Source organism: Anopheles funestus, chromosome 3RL, assembly GCF_943734845.2.
Source record: "Anopheles funestus chromosome 3RL, idAnoFuneDA-416_04, whole genome shotgun sequence".
NCBI classification, from domain to species: Eukaryota; Metazoa; Arthropoda; class Insecta; order Diptera; family Culicidae; genus Anopheles; species Anopheles funestus.
This window is the reverse complement of record NC_064599.1, coordinates 40,548,045-40,572,384: the sequence shown is the minus strand read 5'-3', so window position 1 is coordinate 40,572,384 and position 24,340 is coordinate 40,548,045. Positions and strand designations below refer to the sequence as shown.

Genomic DNA, 24,340 nt, shown 5'->3' with positions numbered 1-24,340 from the left:
CGCTATTTTCCTCATTTCAGGTCAACGGTTACCTCACCGGGAAAGTGCCATGAAACGAGGGGAAAAGTTTGCGTTTTCCACGGCTGGTGGCGCATTTTTCATGGTTTTAGGTGACTTATGAGGACGTGTGTGCGCGCCTGCGTCTTCTTCATTTGGATGCTTTAGTATGCATGCATGGGGCGGTCCGGTGGTGCATGTGATAAACGGCGCCAGTCCACACGGCCGGACCGGGTTCATATCCCATCCGGACCGTTCCCCCGTAGCAAGGACTGACTATCCGGCTACGTGGTAAAATAAGTCTAGTAAGCCAGAAATGGCCGGCGTGACCTGTAAGGTCGTTAAGCCAAGAAGAAGTATGCATGCTTCAACATGCATTTAGAATATTTGCGTGTTTCGAATCCCGGTTCAATTTCGGCTATTCTTAATCAGTTAATTTCCTTCTGTGCCAACAAGAACAGACACTACACTTTTATATTAGCATTCAGGCCGAAGACCGATACTCTTTGGGACAAGAAAAACATGAACAAAAACTAAAAAGAGTTTATTAATCTTCTAATCAGAAGGCATTACAAGCGATAATGCTGCTTATCTTTACACATTTTTTATTAATATTAACTTAATAGATTTTTGTTCCTATCAATTAATAATATTTTATTTTTTACAATATTTAATGGAAAGAATACCAAAAACTTTTTCTTTCTTTTAATGATATATTTTGCAATCTAATTGCTTACCTAGTTTACTGTACCTTAGAGTTCTTGTCGAACTCCAGGAGACTCTTTCAATCTCAATCTCACACGGTAGAGAATTGTCGTCTTTTCTTGATGTCGACTACATCAACTCCAACACTCCATTTCCATTCGATCATGAAATTCTTCCTCTGTGCAACTGGACAGGGTAACAAGATTTTACAAGCTGGATCAGTGGGCATTTTAATGACATTAACATTATGATCTCACTGATGTTTTCCGATTACAATCAACCACACAAAAACAAGTCAACTTACAGCTAGACAACAGCATCTAATTATTTGTTAAACATTGTTGTGATCCCATTTTTCTTAACCATAAAAAAAAATCCTTCGAAAACTATTTCCACCGATTCCATATGTTAAATCCTCGATAATCGAATCTCTGTCACCAAGTAACTAGACGAAATCAACAATCATGTTGATGGAATACAAAGTTCTTCTTCGTTTTTTTAATGGGACACTAACTTCTATGAAACTAAGAAGGTCACAACTCCTTAGTTACATACCACTCCTTTTTTGCTTTCAACTATTACAGTCATATGCCTCAAGTGGTGCCGATCATTTCACCAATCCCATATGTAAAAATACTACAGTCATTCTGTGAGTTCCGCAAAAAATGCGTTCTGGAGAAATTCGCGTAATTAAATTTTTTGTTTCATTTATACTTCGCATTAAAGGATTTTGTACTTATTTTCATGTTACGGAGCACCTCCAACATTTAAATTTTTATCTTTTTAGCAACAACTTATGTAAATTCTCTTCATCATTCTATACAGCATTACAACCTTAAGTTGGCTTGGGGTCTGGCTTTCCTTGACTTAATTTTCCCGTAGCAAGATAAGCAGTTCGGTATACAGTTCTTGGTTCGGATAGTATTTGATATCCGGTCCTGTCGTGTTATGGCTGTATACTCTGTACATTGATTAATTTTTAGAGTACTTATAACCATTTTGCTCCTGTTGCTGTCGGCTTTCTTATCTTGTTCTCATACGTCGTCTTATAGTACAACAAGATTCAATACCTTACCTGCCCGAATTTTTATGATGTAATTTTAATTGAAACCGAAATCAATTTACACTCAATTTAATTTTGACAATTGTTTATAATTATTCCCTTCTAGATGCTATTTTTATCATCGGTTCTTCCATCATTGCTGATCCAGATCCTCCTTTGGCTGATTAGACCGAAAGTCGAAATATAGTACGATGAAATCGCCTTAGTCAATCGTTGTTCGTTGCTATTATTTGTGTCTCGCGATCATTTTTAATGCATATGCATTAGAAAAATATATGAACTAAAATTAAACAGTCAAACAAATGACTGCAACTAAGTTGCAAGTTTGCAGCTATGCTATAAGATCTGCTGTGCAGATCGAGTGATAAGTACGTTCGAATGCACATCCATTCTTAGCATGCCACACAGTAGCTCAACCTAATAAATTGATCAATTGAACTAATTGATCGTGGCAAGTATTTGCAGAGAATGCTCTTTTGCATGCAATCGTCATTCAATTGTAGTCCCGATTAGTACATCATTCGCACTCGTACGCGATTGCTGCAAGTGTTCGCTTCAAGTGAAAAAATGCTGCTAGCCATTGCTTTGTTTGTCTGTTTGGTTATGAGTGAGAAACATCCGTTGCACTTAAAATAGTTTCCTAATGTTCACATTTCGTATTACATTGCATTTCTCTCCATCTATAGCGCCCAACGCCACTAGTGCAGATGCTACGTTTCAGCAATATGTGGAGCTAATGTTTCAATTCGATGCAGTTTTCGAAACGCTGTGCCTGGTGCAAACAAACAATTCTGTCGAAGCTGAACGGATGGTAAAGGCTAATCAAGCCCTGCAAAACTGTGTCAATCTGCATCACGATCCGCAAAATTTTACCAACGCGTTGGATTTATTGACCGTGGAAAATCGGAAAGATTTCATCAGCTAGTGCGTGTTCGGTGTACAGTGTTGTGTGTTTGCCCAATATTAATGCATTCGCTTTCCCTCTTAGCAACTGTGACCAATTCGAGGAGATAAAAAAATGTTACCATCCCTTCACGCGACAGCTGGAAATATGTTTTACCGAGCGCGATGTTTCCATGATTAAAACGCTGATCATGTTGGAGGAAGAGTTTGCGTACATATGTGAACGGGATGGAGCCAATGTCGTTACCGTGCAACGATCGAACTATTCATACTGCGCAGGAAATCTACAAGAACTACTGCAGAACTGTTCCATGCCGGATTGGGCTGAGCTGCGAAGTAAAACCATTGACACCATGACGGAAAGAGACTGCAAGTAAGTTGTACCAAATTAAACTATCGCTAAAAGATTTGAAAGCATTTGTAACGGAACTTCTCGTATGTGTCTTGTTGTTTCAGCATTTTTCAAAGACTAGCGACATGCTTCCAGACCAATATTACGAACTGTGGCGCTCCTTTATTTGCGCACCTGTTCAGCATACGGTATAAAGCCATTGTGAAACAGACGACCTGTAACAAACCCCGTATCTAGCTCATAAATGGCGACATTATTTTCTCCGTGCCAAACATGTACATGATGTGAGAAAGATCACTTAATCGCACGTTCCGTTTTAAAAATTACAGCAATATCGACAGCAATTAATGAACATCATATCAAGCATGTCGAATCTGGTACATTCACATTTTATTTCAACTATCAAATGTGCTTAAGCCGCAATGTTACAAAACGTATATTTTGAAAGCACATATGACTACGTATTATAATTGAATTTTATAGAAAGTTAAGACATATTTAAAGTTATCATGGATTAAATTGTAAAAACAAAAAAGTTCAATCTTGTGCATCGAAATCATCGATGATCTCCTCTTCCATACACCGTGGAACATAGCTCCACATTAGCTCAAACCAGTTTTTGCAATCATTTTCCCTTATTAAGGAAGGTACAGCTTCTACAGCCTGCATCAGTTTTTCTATAGTTTGAGGATTCGCTCTCCTTATTATGCGCCTAAAGTTTTTAAACAGATATTCTACCGGATTCAGATAAGTAGCATTCGAAGGTAAAAACATAGCGTTACATTTATAATAACCTATTGCATCTTGAAGTTTTGCATACCGTTGATTGGCCGCATGTCCAATTACCACGACCGATTCTTCGATATTTAATTCCCTGAGCGTGTTCTTCATATCGTACACAAATTCTGTCGCATTATCCTTATTTATGTGCGTATTCTTTGTGAGGTAATGCAACACGCCGGATTCGTTCATCGCGCAAATGATAGAAAAGGTTTTATGCTGTATTTTTAGATGCGTTCCCGCTTTGAACGTTACGTTAAATGTAATACAATCTAGAAAAATTATTCCTAATTTGGAAACGTTTTGGGGAACATTGGCAAAGTTTGTTGCATATTCTTTGATCTGTCCCAGCGTAGAGTTTACATTCTTATTTTTTGAAATAGTTTTGACACGATTAAAAAAGTAATTAAACCCAACCAAAGACCGCATAATCGAAGCGGTGCTTGTGCGTAAATTGTAAGTAGTCCACACTTTTTCTAGTAACTGCGCTAAGGAAACGTTAGAATCATCTTTCATCCATATTTGGATACTTAACAGAACATCGAGCGCCAAAGTGATCTCTTTCTGGTGACTTGAAAAAGAAGTTGCATTGCTAGTTTTCTTGTATTCACGCAACACATGTACAACAACATTATTCGGAATATTTTGCATTTCGCTAATCGCCTTCGCTTCCATACCACTCTCATATTTAGCAACAATTTGTTTTCTATCCTCATCTGAATAGGATTTCATCGAAAGAGATTTCGAAGATGGATCTTTTCTTTTTCTTTTCTTCTTTTCTGGTTCCTTTTCTTTTGGCTTAATTTTGCTGTAGGCAGGCATGAGCTTAGGCTTTTTGGGAACAACGGCATCTTGGATGTTCCGCTTACGCACGCTTCTCTGCTGAAGTACACTACTAGTGTTGAAACTAGACTTGATTGGTTGGAATGAATTGACTGATGGTTGTTGTTCAACGGACAACGTATTGTGTTTAGTTCTGACTGAAAGAGACAAGAATACCTTTATGTAAAGTGGGCGAATTGTAGTCCTTTATCGGCATTACATTTTCATCTACTTAAGGTAAATGATTGCAACACAAGCACATTTCGAACTTCCGAATAGCTAACCATACCTGCAATTCTATCAGTCTTTACGTACACAACGTTGCCATCGTCGCTTACGTTATCTTGAGTTATAATCCGGAGAGGTTCTATTTCTATTTCCTGGACATTATTCGTGCTTATTGGATGTATATGGTTTTTGCACTTGTCTTCTTTTTGCTCATTCTCATCGTCGTTTGAAACATCTTTGAGTCCTTGAGTAGAAAGCTGGATGAAGAAACATTAATTAATAAAGAAAGCAGTACAGCCGCTTAGGCAAAGCTCAATAATTTACCAATAATATAAGTTTTGCTTGCTTTTGTTGTAGACTTTCCGTCATACTTTAGCCGGAAAAGGAACTGTTAACATCTACTAATCGCAACTACTCCAAACGAATAACGAAAGATATCCAATCTTTTAATTTTTTACATAAAAATTTCCAAGTTGATATTTGTTTACTGTTTACGAATGGAATCTGTCATCAAAACGCCGCCCACGGATAATCGAATATGCAAGTAAAATCGAGTTAAAACACTTTTTCAAAAACAATCTTTTCTGATAGGACGTGTTTCATCACTAAATGAGAATAATAAGGGAATTTGTACTTGTATTATTATACAGCACCACCATTATAATAAAAGTCCAGCTATTATTTTGGAATTAAAATTAATCATTTTACCCACCATCGAAAATTCGAAAGACATACTGCCCGGTGATAAATCGACTACTATTCTTTTTGCTTTTCATTCTACGAACTGTCATATAGCGTCTATCGATGTTTACAAATGTTGTTTATTCTACATGAAAACAGGGAAAGCAGGTAATTTTTCTTTTAGTTTTACAATCACAAAATCACATTACTTTACCTCCATACATAAAACTGATACATGTTAACCTTTAGTTTGATAGTACCAGATACAATCGACTCGGAAAATTTGCAGGAACTCGTTATCACGCAGAGCAAAAATGGAGCGGCAGAGCGATGAAAGTGGAACTGCTTCTCAAAATAAGCTGGTGAAGGTAAGGCACAAACAAATATTGGGTGTACAACTTACTAACCGGAATTTGACGCTAGACGCTTCCGTAGTAACAAATATGGTGAAAGCTCGAACTTTATATATATGTCATTTTGAAGGTACATTTGACAGCTTCCAAAATCAGTCAACAAAACAATTTTATCTTGTGTGCATCATTATTATTTTTCACAATGAATACCTTCGAAAATTGGAGAAAAAGGCAGCATTTGCGGGAGGTTCTGTTGGGTCATTTTTTTGCAAAGAAAACTGCTACGGAAAGTTATCGTTTGCTTGTAGAAGTTTATGGCGACGATGCTTTATCGAAAACACAGTGTTTTGAATGGTTTCAACGCTTCAAAAGTGGCGATTTTGACATCAAAGACAAAGAACGCCCAGGACAACCAAAAAAGTTTGGAGACGAAGAATTAGAGACGCTTCTCGATGAGGATTCGTGTCAAACACAAGACGAACTTGGTAAATCGTTGGGAGTGACTCAACAAGCCATTTCGAAACGTTTGAAAGCCGCCGGATACATTCAGAAGCAAGGTAATTGGGTCCCCTATGAATTAAAGCCGAGAGACGTTGAACGGCGCTTCTGTATGTCTGAAATGCTGCTTGAGCGCCATAAGAAGAAATCATTTTTGCATCGGATCGTGACTGGGCATGAAAAATAGATCCATTATGACAATCCCAAGCGCAAAAATTCATACGTGAAGCCCGGCCAACCAGCCAAATCAACGGCGAAGCCAAATATCCATGGCGCCTGTGGAATACGCTTCACTTCAGAGCAAGGCATCCGAAATTGGATAGATTTGTTTTTGGCCGGCAAGCCGGCGCAATTTTTTGGGATGTAATTTATAAATTGCCTGAAAGATGGGAAAGTGTTATAGCTTCTGACGGGCAATACTTTGAATAAAATATATTGTAAGATTTTTCCACAATAAAGCAAAAAATTTCGCTAAAAAAATTCCGGTTTTTAAGTTGTACACCCAATATATTGAAAAATTATATTCATAACACACCTTTCTGTTTATCATTCCATCAGCCAAGCCATCCGGACGAAATCGAGTACGACAGTGAGGATGTAATGATTGAGTTTATCAAAGTGGAATGTGGCAGGAATGCCGATACAGACCCATTCATTAGTAATATTGACATTCAAGACAGTGAGATATTGGATGAGCAAGTGCTTCAGAAAGTGAAAGAGCCTACAAAGAAGCATAAACCATTTCATAAAACAAAACTCAATACGCTGAGAAGATATGGTACAGGTATGTTCGTCGATTGCTTTAATATTCTAATACATAAGTAAAGCGAATAATTCCGGTTAATGTTGAAATGTTTACAGTACAAGCAGCAAGGGATCCATCGATACCGCCAGCATTAAAAACAAAACCAATAACACAAGAACCGCCAACCACTTTCATCGAAGCAGCAACAGCAAACCAATCAGCTACAAGTTTACTCGTAAGGACGGAACAAAGGCTTAACAATCTAGAAACTAGCCTGTTAGAAATTAATGGTAAATTAGATTTACTTGGTGATCAATTTCAATCGATATTGGAAAGCATAACTGCACTACCGAAACAGAAACGTACATGTATTGATATAGGTTTTGAAAAAATCGACAGTTTAGAACGATTGGAAGCGTTTAACGAAGATCTTTCCCAACCGGAATATGAAGAAAAGATGATGCAGTGGCTGGAGGGAAATATAGTTGAGGAAAGAAGCGATTACCGTATGACCGATGCAATGGATATGTTATTTACACGCAAGTTTTTAACTCTATGCAGCTGGACCGGAATCGGTAAGGGCACGCAAAAGATAGCAATGATGCAAATGACTAACGTCACGAAATTGTTCCAACGCATAGGAACGACATTAACTGTCGTAGTTAACCAGAAACGTGTTGCCTTCTTTTTCATGAAAAAGCTGAAAAATGCTTATAAGCGAGCACTGGCTAAAGGTGTTCGAAGCCCGTGAAGTTTCATCCTCTTGTTTGGGATGTTAATTATTAGAATTATGTTCAGGAATTTTTTTTTCACAGAAACAGGTCAATCTATTAAAGAAACCGCTGTTAGTCGCACCTGTCAACCAGTGTCAGTCAGTAAAGATGAATACGGAATTAGTATGACTTACAATAACATGTTTTGAGCAAAATTATCCTAAAATCGTATGTAGTTTTTCCATACAGGTAACCCAACGATCGTTAGAAATCATTCATCCATATTTTAGTTTATCATCATGTGTTAGAGAGAAACTGTCTATACTCATTTGATCACAGTTTATGGTTTGCTTTATTAATACATCAACACCATCATGTATATGGATCATCCGAGTCCTCCCGTTCTTCTTCGTTGGAGTATTTTTCATCGATAACAACAGTAGAAGATAAATAACCTATGGGATCTTTCTCTGCATTTGGCAATTTTTGTAACTCATTCAAACAATTAAGTAGTATCGCTTCAATTTGGTTAAAATCACTCGCACACTTTTTAGATAATACAACACTCAAATGATTTAGCAATCCACTGTACGGCGAAGCTTCAGTTTGGGCTATTTTGTCAGTAATTTTTGATAAATTTTCAAATGTTCTTATAATAAACGGTTGTATTTTACTGCTACTAGAAGTAGCTGGCATTCTCCGCATGACTTTTGGCGAAGAACTTAAAGTGGATTCCATGTAACGTCGCTTGCAAACGCGTGTGCTAGGTTTAACAACCGATGGGTGGGACACTGAGTTGGGTACGATCCGTTTTACGGTTATTGGTGTGGACAAGCGTTGGCTGACTGCAACCGGAGATTGCATGTGTTGTTTTACTGCGATCTTTGTGGGCACAGGTTGTTTTATCGTTACTGTATGGGGTTGTTTTACTACCGGCTAAAATAAAATAAATGGTTTGTAGAACGTACTAAAATAGAATTCATCTGGAGTACTTGAACAATTATTAAAATTGGCTGTAGTCTGCATTATATGGAATTTGTTGATCATTCACGCTGCATTATCATGTTCACTTTTTCGAAAAATTTAAACGTTTATATACAGCATTAAAAATTGAAAAAATATTCCGAAAACGATTCTAAACATTTTCATACAAAAACTCGAAGGAAATTGCATAGTGTTATGTAACAAAATAAATTGTTATAAAATATGAAACAACAGCCCCTCATTTAATTGTAAAGCATATACGTTTGTTAATAGAAAACATACTAACCGTTTCTGTTTGTTTGTCGTAAGGTTCCTTAAGAAAGCGCATTGCTTCATATGCAAACCATGTTGGTCGATAGTTTTTGTCCACTGTTGATCAGAGTTCATGGGATCCATTAATGCTTAAGTTACTCAATTGCTTACATTACAAAATACGTACATGTTGCGTGGTTACGCTTCATTTTTGAATTGATGCTTCGAAGCTGACTTCGCAAAGTTTGCCACTTTTCTTTTAAATGTTCTGCAGGTAGTTCAAACTGTTGTGACAATGTGTCCCATGCTTCCTGTACAATCTTTGGATCTCTGTAACCCTTTGCATTTTGTTTCCATAGTATTGGTAACTTTCGTATAGCATGGATTAGCATTAAGACGAATTTCTCTTTACTCATTTCCTAAAATTTAAAGAACAACGTACATGATTAATGTTAAAACTTCAACAGCAAAGACGATTCGATTTTTTCGCAAATTGGATTTGAGAACACATACCATTCGTATAGACATGTATTTAGACATTGTAAACTCCATGCTATCATTTTCTTCTAAAATAAACACATATTTCAACAAAGAAAGCCATTAAAGGGTAAAACATGTCACTTCAATTCGCTCACCAGTTAGAAAAGGTTCTTCCAAATCAACTGCATCGACGCACTTACGTTGCTGCGAAAAGTTTACATTGAGATTAGCTTGCCATATGAAAGTAGAAAGAACAAAGAAGCAAATACTTTTGAACGAAAAATTTTACCTCCGATTCACATGAGTTGCTGGCTTCATCACGATCATCCATTCTGGCAGGTAGTTCTGCACGAGCAAACTGCACTGAAATTATGAAGCAATACTCACTATAAATCAATCACTCTTCGTAGCTTGCACTCTATAAGCGCGAATACATAATTTTATGGTTTTCGTAAATTATTTTAATCGTTTTTCACTGCAACTTTTAAATCAATGAGCCGAAACCGATGGTTTTAGGCGACGTTGTTTACAAAAACCGTAAACATTTACGAAACTTTAATGACAGATCCAACATTGACAACACAACAATATTTGCGGTAGTTTTTTCACCGGAACGCCATCGTTGGCGCCAAATAGCAAATGTGTTTAAATGTTCGAAATTAAAATTAAAACATGTTGCTATAGTATCAAAGTAAGTTAGATTACTGCTAATGATATTTTTCTAGTTTTGTTTTGGTACATATTGCCATTTTTTTTACATGGGCAAAAAATGAAAATTGAATGAAGTTCAAAGAAATTGTTGCCATTATTATCAATTCGTGCGACACACTGCGTATTAAATTAAAGTCAAATATTGCACTGCTCTTGTGGAATAGTGTTATTAAACATGTTTCTCCAACTCAATAGGAAATCTATTTATTCGATTCTAACTTCAATAATAAACCTGTTTCTTGATAACCAGACCGATTAGCCGTTGTCGGCCAGGTAGCAATCGGAGCTTGGAAGTGCCTAGGATACATTCAAAAGATACATAATTCAGTTATAGGTTATTCAGCTCTCTATATACAAACATAAGGAAACGAAAATCAACCATACTTTAACCTTACCAATACAATTTTTAATAGAAATTCTTAACAGCTCATTAAATAATTTTTTAATTCATTTTCATATTTTTTACAAAAAAATATGTTTTTTTTACAAAATAAATTAATTATCATTTTCACCAAACATAAAAGCCTGAAGCAACGCGAATTTGCGTACGTTACCATGGTTGTAGCGGCAGCACATGTTCTTATCAGTAAAGAACCCAAAAAGAGCAAGAATCATATTCAAATGTTATCTAGTAAAGCATACCGTTTTGTGTGATTGATTCCAAAAATAATCAGTCTAGCCCTGAAGCTGTTCATAGTTAGATGTTGTTTTTTGTCTTTCGTGCTGGATGTAGTTCGTTTTCCTAGGTGCTACGAGTTGGCAGCTAAAACATGGAGTGGTCCATTACCCTTCTGTTGGTGACAGTTTGCAGCTTGCTTTCTCATTGGGATTTTTTGTTGGCGCAAGACATTCACACAATACAAGGAATAGAATGGCAACGAATGGTACGAACCTATGCGATGCCGATCATAAAGTAAAATGGTTTGGATAGGTGAGCCGAATATGCACGCGTTATGTAAATGCGATATGAATGAATTCTTTTATTTATATTTTTAGACCATTTGATATAGTTTGAAATGATAACTAAAACAAGCTACTTTGACGGGAAACATCACGCTCCGCTAGCTGCGCAACATTAAGCCATTATAAACGGCAATAAAAACAGCAAACATATACGCAAACTCGTACACTGTTAAATAGATAACGAAACATCATCCCTCGAAAGACTGTGGAACACCAATATGACTGAATAAAAACGGAATACAGTACAAACTTCTCATTAAATACGATGGCGTCACTGGTCAATTTGGTTTATTTTTATTCCGAATCTTATAACACGAATTACGAATATGAATCAGTATTTATGTGGAAATCAGTATGCATAAAAAAATGAAACGTTTAAAAAAAATCATACCACTTCCTTGAAAATGAGCTATCATTCGTCAGCTAATCCATTATCCGTGCCTTTCTGGTGGACGCAAAAACGCCATCTGCATTTTTGTAGAATGCTTATTAAACATAACCTTTGAGCAAAAATTTGTTTTATTTAATTATTTTCATTTGGAATTCAGAACACAGACTATTTTATAATAAAAATTCTGGAATTCTTAAGTTTATTCTATGACAAATACTACTTAGTATATACTAAGGGGAGACCTGTTGGTGTATGTGATAAACGGCACCGTTTCCACACGACATGCCAGGGACTCAAATCTCATCCGGATTGATCCTCAAGCAGCAACGACTGACTAGCCGGCTACGTGGTAAAAATAAGTTTAGTTAGCCAGAAATGACCGACGTGACCTTACAGGTCGTTAAGCCATTTGCATAAGCCCTTGGTCATTGTCATTTCTACAGTATATGTGACAAGTCGACTCCAAGATCTTAGACTACGGCCTTGGGTTCTCCGACTTGGATCATAATCATTGATCCTGCGCATTGTACGAGGATACAAAATTCACATTTTTGGACGCAGTTCGAAAGATTAAAAGATCCCCTGATTCGAGATCAGGCCAGCAATTCGCTCAAAATGGCTAGAAAGAGTACCAATATCTTGGATGACGACAAGACACGTCACAACTCCGAATATACCCAGGATAAAGTGTTCATTCATGCAGCAAAGTAAGAAATACCTCGCAACCTTTGAATCAGGCGATTTATACGAAACAAAATACTTTTTGAAAAGTCATAATTATTATGTATTTCTGATCTCTTTGCAACTCAATCAATATATTGCTGTATCAAAAATCGGAAGAGTGCATTAAATCGAATAAAGTACTTTCTATTTTCATGCACAAGGATCAAATATAAAACATTGTTTCGTTTACAGCCGAAAGGGCTGTAGGTGATGGCCAATTGTATTCCCCTTGTCAGCACAATGCATCATCTGGGACAAACGACAGATTTGGCTTAGCCGAAGAAAACGTTTTACACAAACCGAAAAACAAAAAAAAACCCGAACCCCATCTCGAAACAGCACACATATTCATCCGAGGCGCAGAATGTGCCCTGGTAAACTCCACTTCGTAAGGGTTATTACTTCACGAGTGGCCACTTAGCTATTTAATTTTGTTTCCATTTATTCAATTCGCATTTCCAACTACCTCCGCTCCGCTGGTCGTTTCAGTAGGGTTTCGTTGTCCTTGCCCAAACCCGGACCAGCTTCCAGCGTCCAGACTGGAAGCTTGTGCTTGGGCCGACACAGCAAACCCGGGATGCGTCCCGCCGTGGCCAAGTGCTTTTGCCGACAGCACACCTCAGGAAGCTTCCCAACGGTGACTGGGAAGGATTATCGGGCTCGGCTCGTTTTAAGGGCCACCCTGTGGAGATGTTGCTTTCTCATCCACCAAGCGAACCGCGAACGCTGGCTGCATCATTATTATTTTGCATTACCGGTACTGCGTTTGTTTGTTTTGTGTACGAGTCGCATTTTGTTTCGGTGGCTGTTTTACCACTTCGTCGCAAGTGTGTGCCAAACAAGAGCGCACCTTAAGGCTGTAGGGCGAAAGATAGGACAATGTAACAGTTATGAAACTGTATCTAAAACCACTTTGGATGGATTATGACTATTTTAAGTCCAAAAAGCAAAAAAAAGTTGAGACAGATGCTTAATATTTTCAAATTTAGCTGTTAACAAAATCCAGTACATACTTCAGAAAGAATATGACCATTTGGGGACAATGCGAATGTTTTGTTACGTCTCGGATTGTAGCATAGACACGGTCAAATGCATTATTTTCGTCATCTTCTTCTGTCCTAGCAGATTGTATATCGTAAACAAGTTCGTATATTTCCTCATTAGACTTCGACTGTATAGAGTCTTCACAGGACATAGTCCATTATTTGATTGTTTACATTTAACATCAAATGGAGCTTTAGAACGGAATTGAGGTCCATATAGAAACGAGGTAATAAAATTGGCACTAAATTAACTAACATTCTTTTGAATGCCTAACGACCTAAAACAATATTCATAAAAATTGTGGAGTATGATCGTGAATACAGTCACAGTGTACACAATTTTTTATCACGAATAAAACTTTACGAATATTTGGCAAACCACTATCAATATATTGATAAATTACTCCAAAAGAGTAAACTCATCCCCAATCGAATGCACATCTTTTTCAAAGTTGGCATGCGTTTCTCTCAAATGGAACATTTCAAGCATTCAAGTACCAAGAATTTCCCTTAGAGCTGTGAACTGTGACATTAAATTTGTTGTACTCCATTTTCTAGTACTTGTCTAGATTTTTTTTTTAAATAAAATCTTTTGTTTTACAGTCAAACTACTTCAGGTTAAGTTTTGAGTAAAAATCTATTTTTTTTATTCAAACGTTTTCTATTTTTGACAATATTCAAATTTTTCAAAATCTGGATGATCTGGTCGATTTAAGTATATTACTGCAAAACTTTTTTTAATTTTCGGATTTAGATGGTTTAAGACGAACCCACAGTATTTCCCATGTACCTAGGAAAGGGTAAACCGTCCATTTTTCTGATATTTTTTTAAAAAGTGTTTATTTACATACCCTTGATTATATATATGTATTCTATTACATAGAAACAAACACATAGTTTCTATTAAAAAAAGAAGCCCAAAATTTTTCTTTTTTAAGCTTTGTTTAATACTAAATATTTCAATCTATTTTTATCTAAATGCATTAACGAATTTAAATATTTTTCAAGAATGGAATGAGAATGAATAAGTAATAGCCTTTGATGGTAAATTCATGTAGGTGTGATAAAGTTGTTTTTCATTAATTCATGGCTAATTTGTTTTTCTCTAATAAGCCACTTAATACAGTGAACCGAACTAACCCCTTCCTACAAACCAATCTTTCTATTAAACTTCCGACCGTATGTGACAATTTCTATTGATAGTGTACAACTTTTACAAATCCCATCTAATTACAACTCATTCCCGTGCAAAACAACCCACTTTTGCGTCCCAGGTATGGCAAACTTAAAACGGTAATTATATTTTCCCACTCTTTTCTGACCCAAAAATGTTTCCACCATAGACACACACACACACACAGTAGGCACAATGATACACAAACAAGGCTCACATCATAATCATCACTTCGGTTCGGCAGCCAGCCCGGCGGCTATGTTTGGTTTCTAATGCAATGTTTACCCACATTTCTCGTATTAGCACTTCAGGGAAACAATCCGACTCCGGTCGTCCTGGTACTCGATGCAAAGGATGCAAAGGACCGAAGCGAATGTTGCCTGTTGGAAGCGGATCGCTTTTTGAGAAGCTTGAGCTATCCGAACGACCCGGAGACGATCCCCTGCTGGGCGTTCGAGTATCGAGAACAAGGGGAATAAGAACTGGCGGCCAATGCTAAAGCATGCTTAAATGAGACCCCCTTCCAGAGTTGAATCGAGTGCAGAGATGTATTCTTTTCTTCGGTCTTGTTTTGTTACAAGAACTAGCCGGTTTCGTGGCAATTTAAACCGAATTTAATTGTAGCAAAATCGACAGCCCCAATTCGTCGTTAAAAAGGATGCTGAAGTGTTTTTGATCCGATCAAAAGCGGTTGAATTGGGTGAGGCAGCGTGTCATCAAGAGGTTCTGTAGCCAAGCCGGTTTAAATTACTGTACACCACAGTTTGGTACCAACAGTCAATCTTATTTTTATTCTACGAATGTGAGAACAAAGACGAATGACTTATGTTAAAAATATTATCTATGAATTATCATTAAACACATATCTATTAATAACTCAAATATGTATACTAGTTTTTAATAAACCAAATTTCCAGCACCCATTACTGAAACTTATTCAATTTTAACGCTTTCAAAAAGAGATGAAAATGGTCACCAAATTCTAAATTTACCTCAGTCGACAGTCCGCAAACTAAAACCATTTGCCACCGGGTGAAGATGAAACCGATGAACGAAACGTACAAGCAAACATTATTAAACACACCAAAATCCCCCAAAAGAAGCCGGAAAATATTGTCAACCAACGTGTCAGCGGGGCGCATCCTGAAGGTTGGCATCCGGTTCTTGAAAAGTCCTTCTGTCCCGCTAAGCAGTACCCGATTACGGTTGATTAATTTCAATCCTTAGCGATCGAGATTAATAAACCGGCGGTCACATTTCCGCCTTGAACCATCAGCCAATGAGGATGGAGTTCGGTGTTCGATGATTTTTTTCTTTTATTCTCTTTCTTTCATTTACTTTTGTCAATCCGCACAAAATTGGCAGCACCAACCGGCCTAAGTGTTTTGGATGCCTTGGGTTCTGAATGTTATACCGTTTTGTATCGCTTTCATTTGTACCTCGTCTAAATCGGTAACAACGCAAAAATATGAATGAAAATTCAATTTTCTCGCAAACCTTTGCAATACGCTAGCCGGTTTAAGAAACAGCGATCAATTCAATTGACACAACGGAAATAAGCGATTGTAATTCTCTCTCAGCAGGAGATTTATAAGCACACGTCTTGATTGTGTGTACTTTCGGCAACGTCTGTCTAAAGATTACGACGATCGAGGGTTGTGGGGTTTACGAATGCGTAAGCAAATTGCGAGGCAACGCCCAGTGCCGTTTCGCACAACAGTATCAATTTCGCAACGGGCAATTGAGCGTGGAAGAAGTTTGCTTCCGTCGTGGAGAACGTTACAATGCCGGAATTTTGCCCACTGATACGTTTCGAGGGCGTTTGGGTTTCGACCCCGAAACGATCAAATCCCTACCGTAACTGATAATTGGCTGAGGTTGCAAGCTGATACTTTTGCATCAAACGTTTAAGGTCAAATGTGGCTAGCAAAAGAAATTCGCAACTAAAAAGGACACTGCAGGAAAATGAAGCGATAGAAAAGGATCCATTACACAAAGTCGGTCACCAACTCGTGATCCTCGGCGAAATTTCCAGCTGCAGTTGCGACACAACAATATCACGATCACGTTTAGCAACGCTCGCTCCTTCATGAACTCAGCCCTAAACGAAATCCGATGCTAATTCAAACAAATCGTAAATCATATTACGACATTTCCCATTTCCCAAAAAATGCACCAAAACCCACAACAACCACAAATCACTTCAACACCAAAGACAGTCCCAATGGTACACGATTACGCGATTACGAACTGGGCCTTACCGCGTGGTAAATAATGAAATTAATATTCCACCAGCTCGCTCTTGATAAGGATTCAAGCAAATGAACGCGCATCGGCTGAATTGCGGGAGGGTTGTCGCAACGGTATGTGATACCGATTCCAAACCCGAACCCCTGCGTCAGTAGTTAGCTCGCATTGGTAACGCGCGGCCAGGTGTTAAAGTTCGCAGGATAAATTACAATAAATATCCATATTAATAAAAACCAAATTAAAGGCATCCACCGGTGTTGACAGGGGCAAAGCGAACGGGGATCGGGTATCGATCGGCATTATATGATGGAGTGCTTATCGCGGTCGGCTGTGATAAAGATCTCTTTGTCGGTAACGTTGCTTTCAATTGGCAACAAATAGCGAGTACCGTTTGAAGAGCTTTCGAGCAAACTCTATGCACACGGTTTGAGCAGTAATTAAAAACTGTGTTTTCAGCTTATGAAGCATATATCATTGTTTCTGAGCACATTTTTATCGTACATTAATAAATTTGAAGTTAAATTTCTGTTCAATCTTCTGTTCATTTGTGGTATTCAATTTAGTTATAAGAACTGAATCGAGTTCACAGCAATGAGAATTGCTGATAATTAAAATAAATGATAGTTTATTTTTAAAAACCTGTTTCAGGTTGATCGTATGTACATCATGTTTCAAAGTCTCATTAGTAGTTTGTATTTCTTGACAGTAGTAAAGTGAAATAAATATACGATAATTAAAGAACACCATGTATGAACGATCTCTTCTGGAACGATCAACAAACTGCGTGTTGTAAATACCAACGCGTCGTTGTGTTAATTAACATGACATATCAGCTTAGAATAGATCTTTAAAGCAAGTCAGGTGTATAGGGTGTTGGCCCTATATGTGTGGAAGGATAATGGAGGAGTCGCCAATGTTGAGCTCTATTGGTTGTACTCTCTATGGCTCTATCAATTAAATCAATATCATATAGCGAATTAGACTCATCAGGCTTCGGTGGGCTGGTCATGTTATTCGAATGACACAGGACGACGCAGCCCATAAAGTGCTTTTAGGTTGTCCACATGGACGGAGGAGGAATGGTAGGTTCAAACTAAGAATGATTGATGGCGTTGATGTGTACATCAAAAACGTTTACAGATACTGTAACTGTAAGCGATTTAGAAGACTCTTATATCAGACCAGGACTGTGAAGTATTTGTAGCGCGTCTAGAGAATCTTATTTAAAAAAGAAAATAATCTACTTTCTAGTCCTGCTCAGCGATTGTCCGAAATTATATACGGTTAAGTTGGTCTTTTGAACCGATCGCTGTACATGGTCATAAAGGAATTAAGAAAGCCATTTCTGACCTATTAGACATGTTTTACCACATACCCAAATAGTCAGTCTTTGCTCGGGGGGACACGGTCCGGATGGGATTTAATACCCGGCCATGTCGTGTGGAAATGTTCCCCTTTAACACATACACCACCAGGCCGCCATGGTCGATCATTGTATGTATGTATATTAAATTAATCATCCTATCAGATACAAGTTAAAATTAATAAAAAGTTGATTAGCCTGACATTAAGCAGTTAGAACCAAAGAAACGTTACTTAATGTCCAAAGTAACAGTAATAATAGAGATGTGAGGATCAGATAGGGTTATGTAAGATCTTATTGATGAATATAACCACTCATACATTGATACTAAGATATCCAGCCAGTTATTTTTCAAGATCTCTGAAAAATAACGAACTAACTCTAACAAATAAGGTTTGATGTATTAATAGAGTAAGAGTAAGGGGAATATATTTTTTTATTGACATCCAGATTTAAAAGCTGAGATTGAAATTGCTGATGTTGATAGGTTGAAGTTATAAAAATCTAAAAAAAATACCACACTTGCTGTACAATTTAGTACAAAAAAGGTAGAATAACAAAATTAAACTAATTTTGTCTTATTTTATCATTTTAAAGTATATTCTTCAAATATCATTATGCCATACACAATTCCAACAGATGTATTGTGCATGGAAAAACTTATTCAAAGTTTTAATAAAGCTTGTTTTGATAATAAATTTAAAATAATTATGAAACATAAAATCTCTGCTTTTCGCACACCGTGAAACTCATGTTCTTGCGTTCGTTTGGCTTTGATTAAATTCAGGTAATATCTACATTTTTACTATAACTTATAATAAATTACATTTATCATTACCAACCGCAATCTTCATGAATAGGAGTGAAAAATTGAATACACCCGGCATGCGTAACTTCTATTTTCACCTTTAGTTCCTTGTTGAGCTGAGTTTGAATGCAAACGGTACTCGAGCCCATTAGCGGCTAATTATCCTTTGAAAGGCGGCAAATATACTTTGCCATCGTTTTACAAACGTGTTAAGCCTACTTCAAGCTAACACTCACTCCACTGTGATGGGTTTTCATGGTCCGTCCGTTTCCGTCCTTCCCAGAGGCACGCACAACCGTAATACCATTAATGTGCCGGAGTTCGCCAAAAGCAAGTGCGACACCTCTAAAAAGCTAATTCCTGTTTTGTTTTTCTCTGTTTTTTTGCGACAAAACACACTCACAAAGAAATGAAAAGAATAAATAAGGTAGAGAAAAAAACGCACATTAGGAAAAGTGCACAATGAAACAAAACGAAAAGCTCACGATCAATGATCCTTACGGCCATTGAAAATGCGTTTTCATCTGCGATCTTTCCTGCAACTTTAAAAAGTTTGCCACCTATAAAGGTGCCGAATGTCACACGAACTTTCGCAAACTGTTAGCAAAACATTCAGGACAAGTGTTGTGAGAAGAATTATTCTTTCACTCGTTTGAGTCACCACAAGCACTGTATGCTTTCCGCATCCTTCAGGTCTTTTCTCCTGTACGCTATCATAGCGTTTGTGGCAAAAGATTTAAGATGCACTCTCAAGTAATGGATCATGCATTTTCTTTGTAAGGATTCGCAAAGACAGCTCTCTTGAAGGAAGGATGAAAAAATAACACAGTGGAATGAAAGATCCCGATCATCCCAGCTGAAGCAGGTACTGTGTGGCATCACGATATCCACATTCTCTTCCACATGGCTGTTTGCCAGTACTTCGAGTGGTTTAAAGTCGGCTGATAAAACACACTGCGACTTGCGAACGATCCCACCAACGAAAGGCGCTCGGTCAACCGGGACAGGATTAGACGGTCTCCACTGTGACGCGTCTGTGGGAGAAAGGCTTTCACCTTGCACTGGACCGTGAAATGATCCTGACCTATTGTCAACGGTGCGGGTATTCTCTTCATAATCTTTTCGCCACCCAACGGGCTCAGACGGGATTTCGCACCTCCAGTACGTTAAGCGTAATTGCCGCTGATCTGCGCTAGTGTTGAGGATTTATGAAGAGAGCGAAAACTATTTACGCACATTTGAAGGGGAATTAAACAAGTTTTGCAATAAAAATTGACGACTTATGAGCGGTGCGCTTGTTTGTTGACAGGTGAGTATCGTGAGAATATCTACCGGTGAAACACGATTCAACACGGTTCATTACTTTCAATAGATGAAATTGATCAATCCCATTGGTAAGAGAAAATTTTGTTTCTTTTTTAGTTTTTTCAACAGGATTCTAAATTCTATTTAAAATATAAGATCAAATATGAATCTATTAACCTTTTTAATTAAAGATCTATTGAATGATTTATGACATGAAACAAGTTTTTATTATCTTATGCCTTAAAAATGACTTCCAGTTGTTTTTTCCCTGATTCCCTGAAAGATTTTCCCTGAATTTATCGTACAAACAAATTAGACGACATTTGAAGGGACAATTCGCATTTCTTATTATTTATAAATTTTATACATCAAATGAGTAATTCGCCATCTGTTAATTTACCCATAATTTACACTTTAATCTAAATTAATGGAGATTAAAGAGTAAATTGAGACAATTTGTCTTTTTAATAACAAATAAATTACATTATGGCAAAGAGCTAACGCATCTGAATTAATTAAAATGTTGTACCATAAATTATACGATTTGGGCAGTGGTTCTTTAAACCAAAGGACCAATAAAAAATCGAATTCTACTCGCTTGACAAATTATCCACTTGGAACATAAAAAAAAGTCATTTTTTAATTCCTCTACTTTAATATTTTTGTCGAAGTTTTTCATTTTCATTGCTACTAATTTAAGTTAGCTCTTAGTTTTCAAGAGTGTTTACTTCAATTTATACTTCAGCCTTGAGCTATCTTTTCATAATGTTTTATGGGTCATCAACACAGATGCAATAACAGTTGTTTGAAATTGTAGGTGAGTAACTGTGAGTACAGTTCAGATGAGATTTGATGCTCGATCTTGTCGTGTAAAGACCAGTACTGCAACCACATACACGAAAGGACCGCTGTGTAATAGGATTAGCAATCTTTTTTAAAAAATCAATAAAAACATAACTATTAATGATTACATCTAAAATAAAAGCGTTTCCGAATTATTTTCTTGCTTAATCGTAACCTTACGTGTGGTACTTATCATTGTCAATAAGTAACTCTGATGTATCGACTGCTGGAGTCAACTCTTGCTGAATCTGACATAGATTCTCTAAAATCCATACGCTATCAAGATTTTTGACTACTTGCGTTTTTCAGACGTACCTCTTTGGAAGTTTGTTAATTAGGATCAGAAATCGATTTGCTTTCTAAAAGTTGTCCAAGATCAAATATCCGTCAACCTATTCTTGAAAGTTCTGCTTAATTGCTTATTTAAGAGTGGTTCCTGAACAATATTGTTGATCATATTCTCATTTATTAGAATGTCAACAGTAGACGCCAAGAAATTGCTATCTCAAGCAATTTGGTATCTCAAGAAATTGCTTAGTTTTCGGCGTTAGCATTCACCAATTAATTAATCGCTCAAGACTGCTTTACGGACTGAGTCGTCTGGTGTCATTATCATAACGCAGCCTGGGCTCGGAAGATTGACATGCCAAGGATGTGAACTTTGTATTGTTTATGGAGCTCGTTATGGATGTAGTTACTCTGTTGATCTGCTACCAAGTGTTTTTCTTTCATGGTTACTTTTCCGAAACAAATTTGAAGAGCTCGACTGTATTTTTCTGTTTCTTGGAGATCGTTCTATAATATAGATATGTAAAAGTCATGGATCCACTATTTGATGATTGTTTTACCCCACAAAATATTATGTTATGAACAGTGGCGGATCAACCTTGTCGGAGGCCCTAGGCGGAATGGTAATTGAGGCCCAAAAAGTATGGTTGCACTGTCAATAAACTGAATTTTGAAAAAAAATTGATCGGGGACTTAACTGTTTTCAAAAGCGCGGACCGGGGGGCGAGGAGTTTTTACTGGAGGACCCCTACAACTACACAAAGGATGAGGGAGGGGAGGAGGGGAGGTGCTCAGGGAAATAGCCAAAACACACTCGCAAACCTGTGCACATGGATTTCAAGGAAGAACAACCCACTGCTGGGGTCTCGGCTATCCATATCATTCCTTGGAAAACGTTCGTTCTCGATTTAAAGGAGCCCCTGGCTGCTCTGTACGATTAAACGAGGGGGTCAACAAATTTACAAGCTCGTCACCGCCGAACCTGGATGGCAGAGAAAAAATCGCATTGTCGTAATCTTAGAGCCCCGGTTATCCATATGATTCTTCGGAAAACGTTCGTTCATGGGTTAAAAGGGGCCTCTAGTGTTCGAGTTCGATCAGGTAGTAGATGAGCGGAGGGGGGGTTCTTCTACTCGAGTTCCGTTACGTATGAAATGTTCTGTCGTCTTTCAGGGCCTCTCCAAACGACGGGGCCCTAGGCGGCCGCCTACTCCGCCCACCGTTAGATCCGCTACTGGTTATGAAAATGAAGCGTTCCAGTCAAAATAACTAAACTACCATTAAAACTATGTCTTATTACACCAAACAATCTTAAAACTTCGTCTTATTCATCACACAACACACATAAAGCATATTTTAGCTTCAAATAAAAATATTACAACTTCCTTATAATCATTTTCATTTTCAAACTAAGGATAAACAATATATTAAGTAGTTATCAAATCAACCTGCCTGCAAATTACAATTAAAATGTTTAAATCTTCACAACATTTGCGCACAAATGCTTACCTCACGCCCAGTCACTCCAAATGAACATTCACCTAATGCCGGCCCGTGAAGAACCCTTCAACTGCAAGTGCTCCGAATGTGTAGATTTTTATTAATTTGCTCAATGCCAAACAATACCCAGCTCACTGGTGGCACATTAGAACGAATGAAAAGTGCCCACTTTTACAGCTGTTTTCATTTGCAACTCGGAAACGAAAAATGCACTCAAAATGTGTGTGTGTCCCTTAATTCTTCTCTGGATGCGGGCTTCACCCCTTTTTTTCTCTCGGGTGTCACTGAGTTGCTTTCCATAAAAAGTGCTGCAGATGAACGTATTTCTAGCAGTACCCGAAATACAATGGCTCTTGGTTTGTAATCTCAATAATCAATACATTCTGTTGTTTGGAGGGGCATGATTATTGTTTTACAACTTCAATTAAAATTCGTATCGACGCACTCGCATTCACAATCGTGAAGGGATCAGACAAATCCTGAGCCTTGTTGACGCTTGGCGTTAACGTTCTTCGGTTGTCAGGTATTGAAAGTCTTCCGCTCAAGACTCCCTAATCTTTGCAAGCCTTTCCAAGTGGCACGGATCAATGCTTCCAATGACTAACGGGGAAGACGATGACCGGCTGCACACTAGTGATGGGTAAATCCGACAAAAAAACGGAATCGCTTCCGAATGACTCCATAAATTTTGGAAGCGGCTCCGGAAGGTAGGTGCAGTACTAGAAATTCGGAACCGTCCGGAACCGCCCGGAGCCGTCCGGAGCCGTCCGGAGCCGTCCGGAGCCGCCTAGTCGGCAGCCGGAGCCGTCGGAATCGTCGGAGCCGTCCGGAATCGTCGGAATCGTCCGGAACCGTCCGGAGCCGTCCGGAACCGCCTAGTCGGCAGCCGGAGCCGTCGGAATCGTCGGAGCCGTCCGGAATCGTCGGAATCGTCCGGAGCCGTCCGGAATCGTCGGAATCGTCCGGAGCCGTCGGAATCGTCGGAATCGTCGGAGCCGTCCGGAGCCGTCCGGAGCCGTCGGAGCCGCTAGTTGGCAATGATATAACCTAGATTATTGCACTATCAGCAAATTTTATACAATCTGGTAAAAATAAAAAAATAAAGCAATCCTTATTTAAAAAAATAAAAAAATAAAGCGCTAGCAATAACTAGCGGCTCCGGACGGCTCCGACGATTCCGACGATTCCGACGGCTCCGACGATTCCGACGATTCCGACGGCTCCGACGATTCCGACGGCTCCGGCTGCCGACTAGGCGGTTCCGGACGGCTCCGGACGATTCCGATGATTCCGACGATTCCGGACGGCTCCGACGATTCCGACGATTCCGGACGGCTCCGACGATTCCGACGGCTCCGGCTGCCGACTAGGCGGCTCCGGACGGCTCCGGACGGTTCCGGACGGCTCCGGACGATTCCGACG

The 24,340-nt window shown here is 38.3% G+C and overlaps 3 protein-coding genes across 5 annotated transcripts; 1 reads left to right on the top strand and 2 right to left on the bottom strand.

Annotated features, from left to right (window-relative positions):
• Nucleotides 1-3,388: 3,388 nt before the first annotated feature.
• LOC125768862 (uncharacterized) lies at nucleotides 3,389-5,351 on the bottom strand. Its single transcript, XM_049437115.1, has 3 exons — nucleotides 5,175-5,351; nucleotides 4,912-5,107; nucleotides 3,389-4,780 (listed from the first exon to the last, which is right to left on the bottom strand). The coding sequence occupies exons 1-3, from the start codon at nucleotides 5,217-5,219 to the stop codon at nucleotides 3,558-3,560; spliced, it is 1,464 nt and encodes a 487-aa protein (XP_049293072.1). The 5' UTR covers nucleotides 5,220-5,351; the 3' UTR covers nucleotides 3,389-3,557.
• A 9-nt stretch (nucleotides 5,352-5,360) lies between these two features.
• Nucleotides 5,361-8,818, top strand: LOC125768897 (uncharacterized). Of its 2 annotated transcripts, XM_049437214.1 has the most exons (4): nucleotides 5,361-5,699; nucleotides 5,781-5,899; nucleotides 6,941-7,166; nucleotides 7,244-8,818. In XM_049437214.1, exons 2-4 carry the CDS (start codon nucleotides 5,846-5,848, stop codon nucleotides 7,876-7,878), a joined length of 915 nt encoding a protein of 304 aa, XP_049293171.1. In that variant the 5' UTR covers nucleotides 5,361-5,699; nucleotides 5,781-5,845; the 3' UTR covers nucleotides 7,879-8,818. The 2 variants fall into 2 exon arrangements, with proteins under 2 accessions (XP_049293171.1, XP_049293172.1); XM_049437215.1 differs by lacking the exons at nucleotides 5,361-5,699; nucleotides 5,781-5,899 and adding an exon at nucleotides 6,016-6,441.
• Nucleotides 8,213-10,120, bottom strand: LOC125768887 (uncharacterized). Of its 2 annotated transcripts, none has more exons than XM_049437185.1 (6): nucleotides 9,846-10,120; nucleotides 9,712-9,760; nucleotides 9,590-9,642; nucleotides 9,264-9,495; nucleotides 9,111-9,193; nucleotides 8,213-8,776 (listed from the first exon to the last, which is right to left on the bottom strand). In XM_049437185.1, the coding sequence occupies exons 1-6, from the start codon at nucleotides 9,885-9,887 to the stop codon at nucleotides 8,213-8,215; spliced, it is 1,023 nt and encodes a 340-aa protein (XP_049293142.1). In that variant the 5' UTR covers nucleotides 9,888-10,120. The 2 variants fall into 2 exon arrangements, with proteins under 2 accessions (XP_049293142.1, XP_049293144.1); XM_049437187.1 differs by having other exon boundaries at nucleotides 9,590-9,639.
• Between the last annotated feature and the right edge of the window lie 14,220 nt (nucleotides 10,121-24,340).